The sequence below is a fragment of the Nicotiana tomentosiformis genome, chromosome 1 (genome assembly GCF_000390325.3).
Source record: "Nicotiana tomentosiformis chromosome 1, ASM39032v3, whole genome shotgun sequence".
Lineage (NCBI taxonomy): Eukaryota > Viridiplantae > Streptophyta > Magnoliopsida > Solanales > Solanaceae > Nicotiana > Nicotiana tomentosiformis.
Genome location: NC_090812.1, coordinates 1823667 through 1844955, shown reverse-complemented (window position 1 = coordinate 1844955; position 21289 = coordinate 1823667). Strand labels below are relative to the sequence as shown.

At 37.4% G+C, this 21289-nt stretch overlaps 1 protein-coding gene across 1 annotated transcript; it reads left to right on the top strand.

Annotated features, from left to right (window-relative positions):
• The first annotated feature begins 510 nt into the window (after positions 1 to 510).
• Positions 511 to 20806, top strand: LOC104114612 (DNA-directed RNA polymerase I subunit 2). The gene is made up of 27 exons (XM_009625095.4): positions 511 to 885; positions 1539 to 1621; positions 1705 to 1824; positions 2154 to 2233; positions 2398 to 2461; positions 2592 to 2662; positions 3551 to 3628; positions 3707 to 3752; positions 8906 to 9086; positions 9169 to 9221; positions 9337 to 9410; positions 9518 to 9635; positions 11320 to 11407; positions 12150 to 12265; positions 13712 to 13839; positions 13941 to 14020; positions 14618 to 14856; positions 14931 to 15095; positions 15230 to 15394; positions 15535 to 15609; positions 15822 to 15925; positions 15998 to 16073; positions 16215 to 16343; positions 16430 to 16570; positions 19036 to 19248; positions 19414 to 19656; positions 20257 to 20806. The coding sequence occupies exons 1-27, from the start codon at positions 684 to 686 to the stop codon at positions 20680 to 20682; spliced, it is 3558 nt and encodes a 1185-aa protein (XP_009623390.1). The 5' UTR covers positions 511 to 683; the 3' UTR covers positions 20683 to 20806.
• The last annotated feature ends 483 nt before the right edge of the window (positions 20807 to 21289 follow it).

Below are 21289 nucleotides of genomic sequence, written 5' to 3'. Positions count from 1 at the left end.
TTCAATGATTATTTTTATATATTAGGAAATTATTTTAATGATTATTCCTAACTATTAAGAAAATAATCAAATGACTATTTTGTTCGACGTGAACTCTATTTTTAAAGGGTAAAAAAGCCGAACGACATTTCGCTAAGGTCACGAATTTCGTACTTTTAATATAATATAGATAAATTTATATACTTGATTAATACTTTTAATAAATTTTTACTTCAAAAATAATATTTGTTTTGTTTTAAAAGTAGGACAAAAGTAAGTCCATAGCATACGTTTTAGAAGAAAGAGAAAAATATTGTGACTTTCAAAAAATACAAAGAGATGAAATATTGATAATCTAAAGGGTAAAATATGTATTATTATTATTATCGAAAATAAGAGTAGAAAATGTATATTGTCTAAAGTTGCTCGGAGAATTTGATTTCTGAGACAAAATTGAGAGGAAAAAACGATTTTTAACCAAATATAGATTATAAAATATAGCCATCTCTTTAGAAAATTTCCATAATTTTTGTTTCATTGCACAATGTTTCTAAGTTATTACAATTACGGCTAACTACTAATAAGGGACGCCTCTTCCCAAACGCCGCCCCACCCATTGACAAAAACTTGTTCTTTCTTCTTTCAGTTTCTTAAACCCTAAACCCTAGCTGTCAGTCATACTGTCCAAGAAAGACAACAGGAAGATGGAAGACCAAAACGAAGGAAAGAATAAGGCGATGTCACGGCCGCATTTGTTGCAAGAGAAAGATTACTCAGCACTGAAAGAGCTGTTCAGCCACCATATTGAGTCCTTTGATCATATGGTCGATAATGGTCTTGAAACCATGCTCCTCAATATCAAGCCCGTTGAAGTCCTCGATTCCTTTTCCAAGCTCAAGCTAAGAAATATCCTTTTTTTCTTTTTTCTTTTCAAAATTCCTTTCTTTAGTTGCCAATTCTTCTGATTGAATTTTTAGCTATATACAGAGCTAAAAAGAGACGGAGTCTTACTTATTTAGTCAAACAGGATAGTGAACAGCTTGAAAATATGTGCCTTGTGTTAAAGATTGGATTTTTTTTTAACTATCTTATTTTTCTTTTCTACTGTATAAATTGAAGACCTAGGGGTTGTGCATTGAATCATGGTGAAGTTAGGATTATAATTTTCTGTCCTCAGTTTATTTGAAAAACAAAAGTCCTTTTAATTTTAAGATTTATTTCAGAATTGGAGAAGAGGTAAGTACATTATATAGTACTACTATCAATTTAGAGTAGGAAAATAAATTTAGTGCATTTGGTAGTGAATATGACTTTTCATGATAAAATCTGAGGAAAGGTTCGTGCTTTGCGGTCATTTACTAGTCAAAATGTATTAAAAACAGTTTCACAGTGCTTCCGATATGGGTTAGAGATTAAAATATTTGAGCTTGGCTTAATTGTGTTTTTAATCTGTAAAACAAGGAGGTGAATGTTGTTTTTGCTTCTTTTTGTTAGTTTCTTTTTTCTTATCGCCAGTCTTTTAATCGTTTATTTAATAGTTTTTCTTAACCTAAGACTACTCTGGTTCGGCAAACCTGAAATATTCCCACCTCAAAAGGAACGAACTTCCAAGACCATGCATGATGCTCTGTATCCTTTTGAGGTAAGATTTTATGTTCATGCGTACTTCTGTCAGTGGAATCCGTGACCGCAGCTAATCTATGATCTATTGCGTTCGTGAAACAGTGTCGACAAGCTAAACTTTCATATACGGGAAAGTTTTTGGTGGATATTTGCTTCCAGTATGGAGATGGAGCAGTAATCAGAGAGAAATTTAATTTTGGGCAGTTCCCTATCATGTTGAAGGTCAGCTTTTTTAAATCTATAATACCTAGTTTGATGACTTAAATATTCATTTAATTTCAGCTGAAAATGTTGCAAGTTGAGAAAAACAAGACATTATGGGATAGTTATAGAAAAGAATCTGGCAGTGGACACCTTAAAAGTGGTTTTGATCATTTATCCCAGTGTATACATGTGTTTTACGCCAGCATCTGTCTGTTGCAGAGGTTTAAATTAAGCGCTCAATTGTAGAACCATCAAAAGGAAATGTGTTGCCTCCTTTTTTCCTCTTTAATGACATACTATTGTTAACACTTGCATGACCTTTAGCTTGTTCATCTTTCCTCTTTTAGTCAAAACTATGTCATCTGAGAGCTGCTGATGACTCCAAAAAGTTAACTGCTCACAAAGAAGAACCATCAGAAATGGGCGGGTGAGCTCAAATTTTAATTATCAATCACTTTATCCTCACTCTATCCAGCACCTTTTCTCCGCAGATTTAGTAGGAGTCCTGCCTTTTTCATTGGGAATTGAAGAATTTTGAATAATCTATCATGTTTTTGTAACATAGACATAAATTTTTGGGTGTATTCACAGATATTTCATTCTTAAAGGGCTTGAGAGAGTCATTCGCCTTCTAATTTTGCCAAAACGAAACTATGTGAGTCTTCCTATCTATTTGACACTTGCACTACATTTACACAGGTTTCTCTACATTATGCTTTATTCTGCTGGAATTTTCTATTTCTTTCATGTGATTCATTGGTTTCATTTAACATTTTAACCTCCAGCCAATGAGTATGGTACGGAATTCATTTCGTGATAGACGTGAAGGGTATTCCGATAAAGCTGTCGTTATAAGGTTCCTTCTCAACACTCTTACTGATGACTTGCTTATGTAGCAATTGTGTTCGGTTATAGCATTGATGCTTGTTTATAAGAAGATGTTATCTTGCTTGTGACAGTTCCTAAAGATCATTGCTTACATGTCTGCCGAAATAAATATGCCTCTGCAAAAAAAAAGAAGAAGATATTCTCAAATAAACGTCATGTACTAGAAGTATTTATTGGAGATTCTTGTGCTCATAAATGGTATAAAAAGAAAGTGACCGTTGTGTTATGACTAACACCGGTAAGACATCTGAGAACAGATAACCCTTTCTTTTAGTTATTTAAAATCATCAATCAAAGTAACCGGGAAGGATGAAGGAAAGGATGCTGGAAGGAAGAGGTTTGTTTGATCCTATTCTCTGATAGGGTTGGTTGTATGGTTAATCTTTGTCCTTCTGATAGAGTTCCAATGATAACTACATAATAAATCCATCTACAGTAATTCTTTTGGTCTGAGACTGCAGAATTAATACTTGCAAAGGGCAAGTACTAAACTATTGTTATACATTTATTATATTGTGGAGCCAAGGAAAAGTTCCTCTAGTAGTTGTATAGTTTTGACCAATAACCAATCTTTTAAATCAGTGAAAATGACAAAGCTGATTTGAGATGGCCTGATTGACCATATTGGTCTTTTATGGCTCACTGGAGAGAGTTTTGTATAACTTTGGTTCTTTCTGCTTTACAGGAGTTGGACATATTAATAAGTGTCTTTGGCTTATTTACTCGGAGAATAAATTAGGATATAATAATGGTCAAAATGTTTTTGCGTCATTTATATGATACTGTTTTGGTTCTTCTTTATTTGTTGGGCTCACATGTATTTGGCACAATACTGATCCATCTATTTGGATTTCAGATGCGTTAGAGAAGATCAGTCTGCAGTCTCAGTTAAATTGTATTATCTAAATAATGGAAGTGCAAGACTTGGATTCTGGTGAGGAACTACAGCTTAGTTGATTGAACTGTCTTCTTGTATAATTTCAAAAGCATTCTTCTTGCTATCTCCTTGCAGGATACAAGGAAGGGAATACTTGCTTCCTGTTGGTATCATATTAAAGGTAAACTGGTATTCTCTAGTCTCGTTAGATTCCTCTTTGAGACTCTAGAATGTTTTATGTAATATACCTGGTTAAAATGCAGTATAGATTTAAAATTTCAAAATTAACCAGCTATATCATTCTATCAGAAGCTGTAATGCTGGCAAAGGATACTTACAAAATCAATTACATTATTGTTGGGGTAGCATTAGTGGGCTCGCTTAAGAACTATTCAAATGTAGAAGTGAATAGTTGATGTTGATGCATTGATTCGACAAAAGTTTTTCTTTTGAACTCTGGGCTTGGATCACACTTCATGGTAGATTATTGTTTATGTCGTAATAGGCTTGGTCTTGGTTGGATACCATCCTGCCGGACTTGTATACCTGTTTTGATGTAAAACACCATTTTGGAGCACCAAGCTATATGATGATATTATGGGCTTCTTGTCTCCTGGTGTCTACTTTATGTTGGGATCCATTGGTGTATCTACTGTCTTAGACTCGAGCAATATCTAGTACCTACTCTCGGTGATATGTAAATGCCTCATTTAGATTGAGCAACTTCAATTCCAAGAAAGTACTTCAAGGCCCCAAAGTCTTTGGTTTGAAACTGTGAGTGCAAATAGCCCGTTAGTTGATTAATGCCAACCACATCATCTCCAGTAATAACAATATCATCAACATATACAACCAGGAGAATCTGTTTTCCTTCACAATGTCGATAAAATACTGAATGATCAAATTGACTTCTTACCAGACCAAAATCAAGGACAATTGAGCTAAAGTGACTGAATCATGCTCGAGGGAATTGCTTCAAACCATATAAGAACTTTTGGAGTTTACACCTTGCCAAAGCACTCCCTGTGAGCAACAAACCCAGGTGGTTGCTCCATGTAAACCTCTTCTTCCAAGTCACCATGCAGAAAAACATTTTTGATATCTAATTGATGAAATGGCCAGTGATGAACAACAACCAAGGATAACAATAGACGAACAGACACAATCTTTGCTACAGGAGAGAAAGTATCTCCATAGTCCAAACCTAGAACCTGTGTGTACCCCTTAGCGACAAGACGAGCCTTCAAACAATCAATTTGACCATCGGGGGACATTTTTACCGTATATACTACACCCTACTGTAGTCTTACCTGGTGGTAAGGAAACAAGCTCCCAAGTTTCATTAGCATTCAATGCAGACATCTCATCCTCCATTGTTGCCTGCTAGCCAAGATGTGACAGTGCATCTGTAAGAGATCTAGGAACAAAAACAAAGTCCAAAGAAGAAAGAAATTCAATATATGGTGCAGATAAACGGTTACTCCCTCCGTTCCAATTTATGTGAACCTGTTTGATTGGGCACGGAGTTTAAGAAAAAATGAAGACTTTTGGAATTTGTGGTCCTAAAGAAGTCAAAAAGGGGCCAGAGTATTTGTGTTTATAAAAGCTTCTCATTAAGGGTAGAATTGTAAGTTTAAGCAAAATTGTTTCTAAATTTAGAAAGGGGTCATTCTTTTTGGAACGGACCAAAAAGTAAATAGGTTCACATAAGCTGGAACGGAGGGAGTATAATTTAGAAATTTATAGATAAGGCAAGAGGCATGACTATATTTTGAGGGTTGGCAGTAGAACGGGTACATTTTCTATGTGCAATAGGAAAATCTAGTTTTGTAAAAGACAATGATGGTGGATGCAAAGATGAAGGCAGGCAACGTTAGAGCAGGGGTCAGGATATTGTTTATTAGAAGGTACCTGTAACGCCTCTGTTGGGCCAACCTCCACCTGAGTTCTTTTGTGCTTGCGCTGATAAGTAATCATTTCCGGTGGATTATTTGGTGGAGTGGTAGATGATTCCTTAGAAGAGATAGGAGGGAGTGGAAATGGGTCAGATATCATCTCACAATGGTCTGAAGACTTGGAAAGAAATGAAGTATATTCAAAAAAGGTTACATCTGCATGTATAAAATACTGATGTTGTTTTGGTGAATAACACCGTATCCATTTTGTGCTCGAGAGTAACCCAGAAAGACACTTTATCGGGCGAGGAGATAACTTGGACGAACCTGGAAGTAACTGATGAACAAAACAAAGACATCCAAAGATGCATGGAGGTAGTGAGTAAACTGCATTAGAGGAAAACGAATTGAAAAAGGAATTTGACCATGAAGAACACTAGAAGACATTCTATTTACCAGGTAACATGAATTGAGAAGTGCATCACCCCAGAAACGAGTTGGCACAATCATATGTATGAGTAAAGTTCGTGCAGTCTCAACAAGGTGTCGATTCTTCCATTCCACAACCCTATTTTGTTGAGGAGTATATGCACAAGGAGATTGGTGTAACATGCCCCGGGAAGACATAAAAAACTTAAAAGGTGTTGAGAAATATATTCAAGCATTGTCACTGCAAATAGGGACACCAAATTGTGTTTGAATTTCATTGGCAAATGGGACAAAAGTGAAATATAAAATCAGAACGATTCTTCAATAAATAAACCCATGTCATTCTAGAATAATCCTCAATGAATGTTTCAAAGTAAGGATAACCTTGACTAAACAACGGGGGCTGGGTCCCAAATGTCTGAATGAGCTAAAACAAAAGGAGCACTAGCTTGTTTGTTGACTCTACTTGGAAACTGAACCCTAGTGTGTTTACCAAGCTGACAAGTCTGACACTTTAGTTGACTAACATTTGAAAAACTCGGAACCATCTGCTTCAAACTAGCCAAGGAAGGATGACCAAGACGACAATGAATTTGTTGCGGGAATGCAATGACGGTGCAGGCAGTAGGTGCTTCAAAAGGTGTTGGAACAGCTAGCCAGTAAAGACCTTGAGACTATGCCCCTTTCCAATCGTTCCTCCAGTCTTCAAATCCAAAAAAAACACAGAATCAGAAGTAAAAATCACAAAACAGTTAAATTCCTTGGTTAGTTTGCTGATGGATATTAAACTACAAGGAAACTTGGGAAGATAATAAAGGGTGCGGAAGCAGTGGGTTGAGCAGTCCAAAGACCACTCACAGAGGTAGTAGAACCATTAGCTAAAGTAACTAAAGGTAAAGAATAAGGAGTATGAAGATAGATAATAATTTTAGTTACCCGACATATTGTCAGATGTGCCTGAGTCAAGGACCCAAGGGCCAAGAGAGGAAGATGTAGTAAGACAAGCCAATGACTTATCCGACTGTGCTAGGTGAGCAATAGGTTGAGATGCCTGCTATTCTGCCTAATTTAGTAGCAGATGAGCATATTCCTCAGCTGAAATAACTATAGAGGACTATCCAGTGGAGGGAACATTGGGTGAAGTTGCATTACCATCTGAATTGGTAGAAAATTGTGTCTGAACAGCATTAGCAATTTTAGGAGGAAACCCATGTAAAGTAGCAGATGAGCAATTTTAGTAGTAGATGAGCATATTCCTCAGCTGAAATAACTATAGAGGACTATCCAGTGGAGGGAACATTGGATGAAGTTGCATTACCATCTGAATTGGTAGAAAATTGTGTCTGAGCAGCATTAGCAATTTTAGGAGGAAACCCATGTAAAGAATAACACTTATTTTGGGTGTGACCACGACTTCTGCAATGATTGCAAGTTAAAGGATTCACATGACCTTCTTTGCCTTTACCACTTTTAAATCCTCGATTATCCTTCCAACCATATGTCGTACCCAATAAATTAGAATCAGTCACAAAGGCAGTTTTCTCCTCCCCCATCATACCTGATAGAGCCACCAAATTACTAGTCACTCAAATCAAATGAGCAAATACATCCTTCAATGGAGGTATTGATTCTCCACTAAGGATCTGAGCTCGGACAGATTCATAATCACCCCTAGACTTTGTAAGCATATAACCATTTTCATTTTGTCACATTGATCTTGTGCTTTCAAATCAGTTGTACAAGGCATAATCTCATCAAATTCAGTAAACAACGCCTGCAAGCGCGCCAAGTGTGTTTGCATATCAGTATCTGTCAATTTAAGCTGAAAGAGGCTAGAGAGGACATCATAAACCCTCGTAACATCACGGATATACATCTCATGGACGCGAGCCCATACTCCTTTACATGTCTTGTATGGACGGAAAACTGCCATCAGGGAAGGATCAATTGCCTGCCATAGAAGGGAACAAAGATAGGCATCAATTCGGGTCCAGTTTGCCTTCTTAGACTCCTCAATTTCTGACACATCTTTTGGAAGGTGCTGCAAATGCCCTTGACACATAAACCACAATTTAGCAGCGTCCCTCCAATCAGCAAAATTCTTCCGTTAAGTTTGACGGTAGAAATCACTGGAGTTCCAAAAATTAGGGAACCACCGTATGCACCAGGAACTAAACTTTGTTTTTCTGACATTTTAGATTGAGATGGTTTCAATAAGGTCTTGAAGACGAATGCAATAACCAACAAAAAATCAGTGAAAGCAGTATGGAAGAGTCTTCAAAATCCAAGAATTAATCACTGTAGCCAGATTACTCCAATCAAACAATAGCCAACAAAAATTCAATTTTTCAGTGTTACCAGCAGAAAGGAGGCCACTATGTTGAAGAACCAACGAACGAAGAGCAGCGCGAAGAACCAGTCACAAAAGACCAACGAACCAAACCAGTGAAAGAAAAACAACGAAAAAAATCAGTCCACCTGTAGCGAGAAAACAAAAATCTGTTAACCGCCCGGATGGAGACAAAGAGGACAGATTCTGTCACAAGCGATAGAGAGGGAAGTGATGTAACTTGGTTTCCCCAACCCTAGCTCTGATACCATGTGAAATAAGAGAGAAAAGAGATTGGGGAAAAAGTGTACAGCCACTCTACACATCTCTCTGTATATATATATATATATATAAGAGAGTATTTACACAAGGTAACAAAAAGAAAACATTATGTACAGTTAGACCTCTAATATATTCTTTTTCATATTTAACAAGTTACTTTCAGGCTTTACTGAAGTTCTCTTTGTCTCATTTGTATATTTGTTGGACCTTCGTTCTGTAAATATTATACAAATTGGTGCATAATTGGGGTACCATAACTTATTGATTACTGGGAAGATAAAGAAGGATTCATTTTTTTGGGTGGGGGGTGGTGGGCAGGCGTTGCTAGAAACCACTAGGCTTTATCCCGCTAACCTTGTCTATTCTGCTAGACTTCTTACCGTATTTATGTGTCCCCAGGCCCTCGTTGACACTACTGATCACGAAATATACGTCAATTTAACATGTTGCTACAATGAGGAATATGACCGAGTAAAGGGAGCTGTTGGCACCCAGCTTGTCGGTGAAAGAGCAAAAATTATTCTGGATGAAGTTCAAGCTTTATCTCTTTTCACCCGAGCACAGTGCCTCCAACATATTGGTACTTGTTCTGTTTCCTGTCAAGGTTAACTGTCACCTTATCACGACTGTTGACTGCATATGATCAATCTTCTACTTTTCAGGGGAGCATTTCCAACCCGTTATGACAGGAATGCAAAATTATAGTTACAATACTGTAAGTATTATCTTGGTTGTACGTGACATGATTTATTTCTAATAGTCAGAACAAACATTTTTTGTCTGGATTTGATACCCGTACGTCACATACTCCTCTCTGTTTCTCTTGGCAGGTTGCTGATGCTGTGCTAAGAGACTACATATTTGTCCATCTGGATAACAATCATGATAAATTCAATCTACTTGTGTTAGTATTTTTCTTCTTTGGAAGTTGTCTTGTGATTTTATGGTTACTCTTCCACCTGCAGTTGTATGTTTTGGCTATTGATATACTGATACTTTTTCTTTATTTAGCTTTATGTTGCAGAAGCTTTTTTCTCTTATAGACCAGACTTCTGTCCTAGACAATCCAGACTCTCTGCAAAATCAAGAAGTTTTGCTGCCGGGTCACTTAATTACTATTTATCTCAAGGTCCAAACTTTGAAATTATTTCTTTTACGGAATAATTGTCTTGTGATATTGAATGTAATGCTTAAATAGTGAGTGCCGCATAGCAATATGTCTTGTCATTCTCCCTTGTGCTAAAAAATCTTATATCCAGGATGAATTAAGTAGCAATCAACTATACCTCAAACCCGAACTAGTTGATGTTTGCTGGATGAGTCATCTCCATCAATTGTGTTATATTCATGCCCATTTAAGTCCAATACTAAGTAGGTCTTTTAAGTTGAGAGTTAGGCATACTACAAGTGCTAAAGTTGTCTGCGACAGCTCGTGGTTGCAGTACATTTATGGATATATATTTTCTTTTGCTTGCACAAGGCACTTAAAAGAAATGTGTGATGTTTTGAAGGACAAGTGGCTGCTCTTGTGACTGTATTACGTTTTGTTTAGCTGTTTGAACTTTGGGGTAATATGGGAATATGAAAGAAATAGATGGATTCTTATAATTTTTGAGCTCCTTGGTGCTATAACATTGTGTGCAGTTACACATCACTTAGTACTCTTTAACGATTAAAAGAACACTTTAAGAGAATGTAGATATCTTCTATTACATTGTGAACTAGCAGGAGATCTCTAGCAAATGTCCTATTCCCATTTGGCACATAATGAGTCAATGCCTCTGTTTAGGGGACAGCGTTACATCATGGGCTGGTTTGAAGATCAAAAAGACATACAGAATTCTGAATATATTTCCACACTGCCTCATGTGGTGATGTTGTCGAAGTAGAGGGATAGCACACAATATGAGTGTTCCACTCTTCCTGTTCATAGGTCTAAATTTTAGTGTTTAGACTTCTCGTATCTTTGGTATGAAGGGGATAAAAGAATTAGCACGGTTCGTGGATTCCTTCAGTTTCCACTTGAAAGTTTCTGTCCTTTCACACTCTAGTACTTTGATTTTTACTTTTCTTTCTTCTATCCTTCCGCCTTCTTGGTGCTTCTATTCCATTATTAATTTCCCTTTTACTCATTACAAAACATGAGGATGTGGCAAATATTACATCTTGGGAGCTATGTGGTAAAACTAAATTTTTTAGGTCAAAGTCAACTTTAAATTACTGCATAATTGAAGTCACTAACCTTTAAGCAATTAAATTACTGTTACATGTCTGAAACTTGTTACTGAAACTGATTAAATGTTTCATTCATTGGATACTTATGAAACTAGATGCTGAAACTAAAAGACTTTACATGTCTAACTAGTTTATGTTCTTTTAACTTCTATATGCACTAAACATAATGTATATTTAATTATGAATATGTTAATCTGATAATATATGTTGAAATATATTCGTTTTGGTACCGACATGTAATGGTTGACAAGTTTGAGATGAAGTCTCATTGATTTTGTGTTATGATTCGTGAAGCATTTAAAAAGTGGCACTTAATATATTAAGTGATCTTCTAATTTTATTATCAAACATGTTTAATGTCTTCCTCACATGAGATATTCAATTTTATGTGTTGAGTTGTGTTACGCTTTTACAGATCGACACCATTTCTGAATCAGAATGTTCTTTTGTTTTTCCTGACATAACTGTTATCTACTTGGATTTTGCAGTTTTGCGTTGGTTGTATTAGTTGATGGTAAATTTTTTTTACTGTATTTGCAATCTTAACTTTGTCTTGACATTCTCTAGCACATTTACAGGAAAAGCTACAAGATTGGCTGCTTAGATTACAAAGGATGCTTCAAGAAGAAACTGATGGTGAAAAAAAGAAGTTTGAGCTAAGTAGCTGTATGTTCCATCTACCTATTTTATCCATCTTAGTTTATATCACTTTGTAGATATATGTACATGGCTATGATGAGTGCTTTCACAAAAATGTTGCAGAAATTTGCAAGTTATGTACACAAAGTTTATTTTTTAAAAAAGCTTCACATCTTCTCTTCTTTTTTGTATACTACTTGTATACAGGCGCTTTTGTGGCCGAAATATTAATGAAATTTATTTATCTTATAAAACAAATGACAAAGTTTCACATCAGTTTTCACCCGTGAAGCTGTTCCTGATCTTAGCATGCAACTTGCGTGGACCGATGAATAATTTGGGACATCCCTGCAAAAGTTCTGGAATTGGTCCGGTCCAGACTTTGTCTGAATATTTATGCCTTTTTTGCCAGTCCTACATGGGTCATTATCATAAGCTTTTCTGTTAGTTTAACGTTGCAACACAAGTACTAATGTCCAGAAAGTCAGAGCTTCCCTCTTTTTTTCCCATTCAGTTATCTCAATTTCCATAGATCAAATCCGGGCCAAAATTACATTTCTTCTCTTCATTTTTCAGTCTCTTTTCCGTTTTTTCATCATTTAGTGATCACCAATATGCAGGCCTATGATTCACCTACAAATAAGATATCCTTAAACATCCATGCCAGAGAATGCTCATGTACCTCACATATAAGATAATTAAATCAGCTTCCTCCTAGAACTCAGGTAGAATTTTGGATTGACTTCATCTGCTTTTATGTATATTGCAGTGGCAGATGTCAAGAAGACTATTGAAAAAAATGCTCCCAAACAGATGAGCTTGGCTATTGAGAACATGTTAAAGACTGGGAGATTGGTTACACAATCAGGTCTTGACTTGCAGCAGGTATTTATTTATGCTGCTTTTATATGAAGCACCAACAATTAAGACATTTGCATTTGCAACTGATGCTTCTTCCTAACTGTCTTTTTTATTCTCCATATGGCAGAACTCAAACTTTTTGTCTTCTGAAAGGAAAATGAGTTTAAGCTTTCTCTGCTTCATCTGATAACTACCATAAGATTCATATAGGAAGGTAGACCAATCAAAAAAGAAAAAAGAGAACACATAGGGATACTAAATGAAATTGAACAGTTAATAATCGGTAAAAAGTTCTCACAGGAAGGAAAACCTAACAAAACTAACAGAAAATGGAGAAAGAATTTCGATTGAATTACATCTGAAGATTCTGTTCTGTTATGCCACAAAGCTAACGTACATGCAGTGTTGGATTGAAATTCTTGACAAAAGGAATACTCATAGTGCCTTGTTGGAGAAACTACACCAAGTAGATTGGGTACCATAGTGAGCAAAAAGAACACGGGCTTAAAGATAGTCTATTTTTAGTGGTTTTCGTTGGGGAGATCTTTACACAAATAATCGGTTGAATTCATTGTTTACTTTTTCTAGCTAGTATACCCAGATTATTTAATGATTATACATGATTCTACACATATTATATATGGATTATAAAAAAAATGGCAGAGCGGTGCACTAAGCTCCTGCTATGTGCGGGGTCCGGGGAAGGGCTGGACCAAAAGGGTCTATTGTACGCAATCTTACCTTGCAAGAGGCTGTTTCCACGGCTCGAATTCGTGATCTCCTAGTCACATGGCAACAACTTTATCCGTTACGCCAAGTCTCCCCTTCTATATATGGATTATACATATATTATATATCCGTTGGCTATTTTAAGTTTAAGCGTTTGGATAGGCCGCTATTTAAGTTAATTTGACAGCGGAGTCTCAAATAGAATTCTCTTCTTCCCCGAGGGTTGGTAGATAGAATAGAAAGGGATAACTTGCGAGTTACGGGTGCTTGTGAAACATCAAGTAGGTTTCTCTTTGTTCGTTTTTTGTTTTTTTTTTGGGGGGGGGGAGGGGGGTAAAAGTGGGTGATTGCATTAAATAAGTAGATCTACAGCAGCTTTGTGTGGGGTAATCTGATTGACTATACCTATCCCAAAAAAAGAACCTATAAGAGAAATTTAAACTCCTTTTCATTCGCTTCTACTAGTACTCCTAGTCCTAGTTAAACAGGTTCTTCCCATTTTAAAGGAAGTGTATTTTTGTGACAAACAATAGTGGTGCTTTTCATGCTTTTTCATGTTATTAAAAAAATTTGTATGAATGAGATAATTCTTGTTGAAGGTAGCACAGTTAGGCAATGGAAGCCAATTTTGGCCTCTCAAATATTAAACTTTGGTTAGATCATTTTATAGAAAGTGCACCTTTGGCATCATGTTCTCATGAGCATCTTCACTTGGCTGTTTTTTTTTTTTTTTTTGGTTAGAGAGCTGGTATGACAGTTCAGGCAGAGAGGTTAAATTTCCTCCGTTTCCTTTCACATTTCCGAGCAGTTCATCGAGGTGCCTCATTTGCTGGCCTTCGTACGACAAGTGTGCGGAAGTTGTTGCCTGAGTATGTTGTCTTTTTGTCCGCTGCCCAATTGCTTTATTTTCATGGGAAATCACTATTAAGTTTTCATTCATATTTTTGTGGCACTTCCCACCATTTTTCAGATCTTGGGGTTTCCTTTGTCCTGTTCACACACCTGATGGGGAGCCATGTGGGTTGCTTAATCATATGACTGCATCTTGCCGTAAGTTCCCTTGCCTTGTGCTGTCGATTTTGTTCACCAGCCTAACTTTGGGATATAGTCTTGTTTTTACTCTTTTTTTCCTTAACCTTTTTTCTTTTATGAAATCTTGCTCGCTCCCATTGATTCACCACTTGCTGAATCAATATGTCAAGGAGAAAACTAACTGTTAACCCAGAACAGGAGGGGCATTGCCACTTCCCAATCACCACTGGTGCTTTTCAGGGGTGAAGTTAACCTGTATATCACTAACCTTTTGTGGAATTTTGCATCCCCTAGTGTTTCTCTGTTACTGCAACTTCTTCTTCTATGCTACTACATGCATTGCTCCAATTGCCCATCATTTGCTGCACGTACCACGGACTCCTTGTGTCATATTCACATCAGTAGTTAAACAGGGAATGTGAAGTCCTGATAGTGTGTGACATAAATTGTTTCTTTGCTCTTTTTTAGTCAAATATTCAACTTTAGCACTAAATGCTTCCACTTCAAACTAAGTATGATTGTGAGGTCCAATGTCCTTTGATTAATTTCTCTATTTTATTTGGAAAACACAATGCAAAATTTGCTATCCACTTAATACAATCATTCTGTCACTAGGCATCACGTCATACTATGATTTGAAGGGAAATATTAAAGACTTCTTCAAAATCCGGGAGTCCATATTGCGCGTGTTGACTACAATTGGAATGATACCATCAGCGCCAAAGCTTGTGAAAGGTGGCCCCCCTGAAGAGCTGTCTGTCCTACTGGATGGTCGTATTGTGGGCAGTATGCGATCTGATAAAATTGAAGAAGCTGTTACATACTTGCGAAGATTGAAAGTGTCAGCAATATCGGTTTGTTTCTGATCGACTTCTTTTTGCAAAAGATCTTTTGCTTAGTGACTTATTATGCACCTAATGGACAGTAGATCCCAGTTGATTTGGAGGTTGGATACATCCCGTTGAGCATGAGTGGAGCATATCCTGGTCTATATCTGTTCACATCTCCTTCTAGGTTTGTTCGTCCCGTAAGAAATATCTCTGCGCCTGCTGAAGAGGGCAATGATCTTGAACTCATTGGACCCTTTGAACAGGTGGGTACTATATTTCTGGCTTTTCCTCTCCCAAGTTCTACACTTTTGCTGGAACAGACATGAATGTAATGAACTTTACTGTTAATGAGAACCTCCAATATATCATTGCAAGGTCATATACTTGTTATGTGCAGGTGTATATGGAGATAAGCTGCCCGGATGGTGGAGATGGAGGAAGGAAAAATGTATTCCCTGCCACACATCGAGAAATTCATCCAACTAATATTTTGAGTGTTGTTGGCAATCTTACACCTTGGTCTGATCATAATCAAAGTCCACGTAATATGTATCAGTGTCAGGTATTGAGTTAATTTTAAAGGATTTCTGGATGATGTTATATAGACTGCTCGCTGCTGAGGCTCAATACATTAGTATATCCCATGCTTCATCTATTTTTGTTTTGATTGTTAAAGGATCTCATGCTTCATCTACTGTACAGATGGGTAAACAAACAATGGGTTTCTCCTCGCAAGCATTAAACTGTCGTGCTGATCAAAAGCTATATCACCTTCAGGTTTGTCCTGGTTATTATTTGCAATTCGATATTTTTTTGGGAGGGTGAGACTTATTTAGTAGTATCTAAGTAATTATGTGCCTTGAACTGGATGCCATTTCCTTGAAACAGCTATAAATCTTAAGAACTTATGTTGATAATGTTCTAGCCTCTGAGATATTATCTTTTCCCTTTCCTCTGATTTTCTTTTGGGGAAAAATGGATCTTTTCAGACTCCTCAAACTCCAATTGTACGCACAAAAGCTTATGAGAAGTACTGTGTTGATGACTATCCATTAGGAACAAATGCAATTGTGGCAGTTTTGGCTTATTCAGGGTAAGAGTTCTGTACTGTGCCTTGTCTTTTCTATCAGTGGAAACATTAAATGCATATCTTCATGTTATACAGATATGACATGGAGGATGCCATGGTCTTAAATAAATCATCTGTAGATCGTGGTTTGTGTCATGGGCATATATACCAGGTATCATCTGCCACTAAGGGGTTTCCCCATACAAATTCATCTACTGAACTATGACTTTCCTTTTGGCACTGCATTGATGGAGTGGCAAGTTTTCTGATCTTTTATGTGGACGTCTTTTATTGACCAATGTGTGATCTGCAGACAGAAACAATTGACTTGACTGAGCAAAGCGCCAAATCTGATCGTGCTCAAAGGGTGTTTAGAAGAAGCTATTTGGATAAGTCATCTCATCAGCTGATTGATTCTGATGGTCTTCCATATGTGGGGCAGGTAAGAGGATGTCTGTTCTTTTTTATTTTTTATTTTCTTTTTGTGGGTCAAGTTGCGTCTGAACCAACATGCTAATTTGATTACAGAGGATTAATCCACATGAGCCATATTGTACCATTTACAACGAAATAACCAGTCAGACAACTAACATGAAGTTGAAGGGTTCAGAGCCTGTTGTTGTTGATTATGTTGCTGTCGATGTAAAAAATAAAACGCATCTGCAGAAGGTGAGTAGTTCCAGGATATGTTCGACTTTGAGAAGATATATGTGTGCTGTTACTTTTTCGGGTTTCTGATCCGCTTTGCTGTTGTTTCTGTGCTCTTAATTTTCTACCTTTTCCATCTTCATAAAATGAAAGGTTTGTTAAAATATATAAGCTGGTATAATTCTTTTATCTTTTGCTTTCTAGTTCCGATATATACATCGGCCACTGAACGTTTTCTATCTGATGCTTTATTATCATAGTCGTGTGATTGCAGAGCTATCCATTTTGGTAAGTTACTATTTTATTGCTAGAAGGTACCCCTATTACACTAGAGGTATACTCAAACTGAAAGGTGCCCCTATTACACTAGAGGTATACTCAAAACTGAAAGGTGCCCTTATTACACTAGAGGTATACTCAAACTGAAAGGTGCCCCTATTACACTAGAGGTATACTCAAACTGAAAGGTGCCCCTATTAAAAGGTATACTCAAACTGTAAAGGGAAGAGCTTCCTTCTGCAGTACTCCATTCCATTATCTATACAAACAGCAAAACATGTGTGCTAGACTAAGTCCTTTAGAACTATACTTTATTGCAAAAAAAAAAAATCCTATAGAACTTTCTGATGGACTTTTCTTTACCTTCAAAAGCTCTCGAGTTCCTTTCTCTCCTTGTAGTTCACCTAATAGCTTGTGGAGTAATATCCCAGAGTTCTAGGCATGGTCCAGCTTAAACCAAAGAGATTCAGCATCAACTGTCATAGTTTATAGGTTGCTTTAGTGGTTGAAGTACATCCTTTCAGTCTCTTGACAAACATCACAAGTTCGAACCCTGCCACAGAAAAAAGCCTGGTGTTGAAATGGAGAAGGGCAAAGGGAAGGGCCCGTTATCAACCGAGTTTCAATTCGTGCCTTACTGGCCCTCGGAGATTTCTCGGTTATCAAAAAAGAATCTCCAACGATTTAAATTGCTGTCTCATCTTTGTTCCAACAGTTATTCTGGAACCCAAGAGGTATATATAGCATCATCTTCCACCTCTGCAACATATCATCAGCAGCCAGCAAGTGCTATAGTCCCGTAATGTTAGCATTTATAGGGCACTCAGATTCTGAATCAAATTGCTTCCTGTTGTCTGATTCAGACTCTTCCTCAGATGGTTAGTTATCCATCTTCTCAAGACCCTTCCCCGCATCCTATTGGGTTCTGCTCTTCTAGTTTATCAGTGCCTCTTTCCCTCACGCCTTAAATTCCGTGTCTTCAAATTATGTATTATATAGACTTGCATCTGGTTAGGGGAGGGGAAGAAGAAAAGTTAGGGGATCATGGGAAAGGTACTTAAATTATTTTTCATAGTCCCTTTGCTGTAAGGTGGCGGTGTTGATTCAACATGCAAGTTGTTACTACCTATGCTTGAGAATTGATTTGGTAGTTGTTAACCGGGAACAAATGGATGGCCGAACAACATCCTGTTGGTTGTTGGCAAACAACTTAGCTGAGGAGAATGGCCTCAGGGTTTAAGCTGTTCTCCCAACTACTATCTGTGATAACCTCAGGGTTTAAATTCCCCCAGATTAATTGTGAACCTAACTTTTGACTTTGAGGTGTCCCGCTGGCTTCAAGTTTTTTCCTGCTTCTGAGATTATTGAACTAACAATGGTACATAACTTAATATTGTTCCCCCCACCCCTCAAATTTATGCTTTTTCAATCTTTTTATGCAATATTTTACCTGAGATGTCAGCAGCATATCAATTATGAGAACTTGGAGTATCACCTAATCTTGACTAGATTTGCATTTTATACCTAGTTCTACTGAAGGCAAACGGGAACCTACAGGGCAAACCTTTTAGTCAATGACACTGTCTCTGTGATTGAACGTTTGAGCAATGGATAACTTCAAATGTTTCTTGGTTTCTGATGTAACTATGCTGGTCGTAGTGGTCCACCTCCCTTGACAAGGGAAAAGAAGAAAACCATAATCTCTAGCCACCTACTGTCCATACTCACGAACCCACTACTTTTCCTTAATTTGTATTTAGCATAGATCTAACATAGATAACAAGTTTATGAAGTCTCTGTTGTTTGCTATAACTTCTTCATCTTATTGCCTTGTCAATATCTCTTTTTATTTCATTGTATCAAGGTAAGTTGATATTCTCTTGGTGACTCATGTCTGCCTTGGAAGTTCAAAATTTCATGTTCTTCAGGGGGTTTGTGGTACTATTTACTTTTGTCGTCTTAAAGTATGGGGTGTTCCCTTTGATGCTGTGGTTGAAGGTTTATTGCGCTTATCAAATTTTGCAACTGTTGTTACTTGTCAGCTTTTTTCTTTTTTCTTTTTATTTATTTATTTGTGATAATAAAAACCTTGTTAGTTCATGATGTACACATTTCTCTCTGTTAGCTAAAATTTTTACTCTGGTGTCATGACTTCAAAAAGCTTCAAATTGTTCAACTTATGACAGTCGTTTCTCACTTCTGGGCAGGCAAACATACGTTTTAGACGCTCCAGGAATCCTGTAATTGGTGATAAATTTAGCAGCCGACATGGGCAAAAGGGTGTTTGCTCTCAATTATGGCCTGATATTGATATGCCATTCTCAGGTGTTACAGGAATGAGGCCAGATCTTATTATTAATCCTCATGCATTCCCTTCAAGGATGACGATTGCTATGCTATTGGAGTCAATTGCTGCTAAGGTACGTCTGTTTTCTCTTCTGTCAGTCTTCGGAGTTAAAGTAGCTGGCTACATGATTGCATGTGCTGACGACATCTCTTGTTTATGGAATAAATTGTTCCTTTAGCTTGACATGGATGATCATACATGCTGAAGACTCTTTATTTTCTATGCTATCTCCAAACAGGGAGGTGCTTTACACGGAAAGTTTGTCGATGCAACACCATTTTCTAACACAATGAAGGATGCAGAATCAGAATCCAGTTCACTGGTGGATGAACTTGGTTCCATGTTAACAGCTTCTGGCTTCAATTACCATGGTGTAGAAGTACTATATAGTGGAGTATATGGGACAGAGCTGACTTGTGAAATATTTATTGGGCCTGTTTATTATCAGCGGCTACGGCACATGGTTTCCGATAAATTTCAGGTTCGTATCATGCTGATATTAGAATAAAATCTTGATTATTCATCCTGCCCCCGTTGACTCTTTTATGTTGATTCATGTTTTCATCAAGGGGAGAATAACTGCTTACATAACCACCTCTTGTGCTCAAGTCTGATGTGAACTGTTTAGTTTGGAAGTTGGAAACTGAAAACCGGAAAAGAACCCCTTGTTTTTTGCTCAATATTGACTTACAAATGATACCAAGATCCTTAAATGCTTGCTCTACATCGTTTTCCTTTTCCTGTTTGAGTGTTTCATTACTATATTATTAAATGTATCTTATGCACTACGGGGTTGACAGATTTGATGCTTTAATGGGTCTCTTTTACTGCTGTTCTTTTTTCTTCGACTTTAAGTGGGATATCACTTTGACTAGGTGTAAAATACAAGTTTATCCTGCGGAAGGCTTCTCTTTTTTACCCCATTTAACCTCCCCCCCCCCCCCCCCCCAAACACAAAAAACCACAGGTGCAGTTGAATAAATTAAGACTTTCAAATATTCTTACTTTATCAACCTCATTCCGAGGTGATCTGTTCAGGTTATATAGTTGGATACTGAAATTGGGTCATTTCTTTTTACAGGTCCGTTCTACTGGAACAGTAGACCAGGTCACGCGGCAGCCCATCAAGGGGAGAAAGCGTGGTGGAGGTATCCGCTTTGGAGAAATGGAACGAGACTCACTCCTTGCTCATGGAGCAGCATATTTGCTGCATGATAGACTCCATACCAGCTCAGATCATCACATTGCAGACGTGTGTTCTGAATGTGGAAGTATCCTAACAGCGTCACTAATCCAGCCGCCAAAACAAAAAATGCAAGAAGAAATGCGGAAAATTAGTGGTCTGCCACCTGCTAGAGAACCCAAAAAGGTAACTTGTCTTGCTTGCCGGACAAGTAAAGGAATGGAGACTGTTGCAATGCCGTACGTGTTCAAATATCTAGCGGCTGAACTGGCAGCCATGAACATCAAGATGACCCTCAAACTAAGCAATGGGGCTGGAGCTTGATATGCGTTTCAGGCTGCTGATAGAAAAAAGCAGGAGCTTGATGCTCATTTTACCTGTAATTGTTCTCTCCGATGCGCAAATGTCCAACAAAGGGTTGCAGCATCAGATGACTCGATTCTGGCGGGGTTGCAGCATCAGATGACTCGATTCTGGCGATGGTGATGTGTTTTAGACATAGAAAGGCCAGCTTCCTAGTAGGCCATCGAGATAGAAAGTGTGCTGCAAATAACACATGCTTCTTGTCATCTCTACAGTGCTGGAGGGAGCAAAATATGGAGAACCTCATTAGTAAGAATCCCGAGTTGTACAAGTCTTTTGTCTGGCTCAAGAGGTGCAATGACCTTCCTGGCATTATGAAGATGGCCTTGTGAAGTATAGAGCAAAATATAGTGTTATGTGCTTTATACTTTGTTAGATATAGCTTTTTGTACATTGTAGTGACTTATGTATAAGAAGATACCATTGTTTAGGCTCTCTTGGAGCCAGTAGTTTTTTTAAATATTTATCTTAGTATACTTCTAATTGTCTATTCTTTATTTACATGTGTGATGAAGTATGTTTTAATCTTTTTTGGGGGGCATATATTCTTTTCCATTTTAAAGCAAAA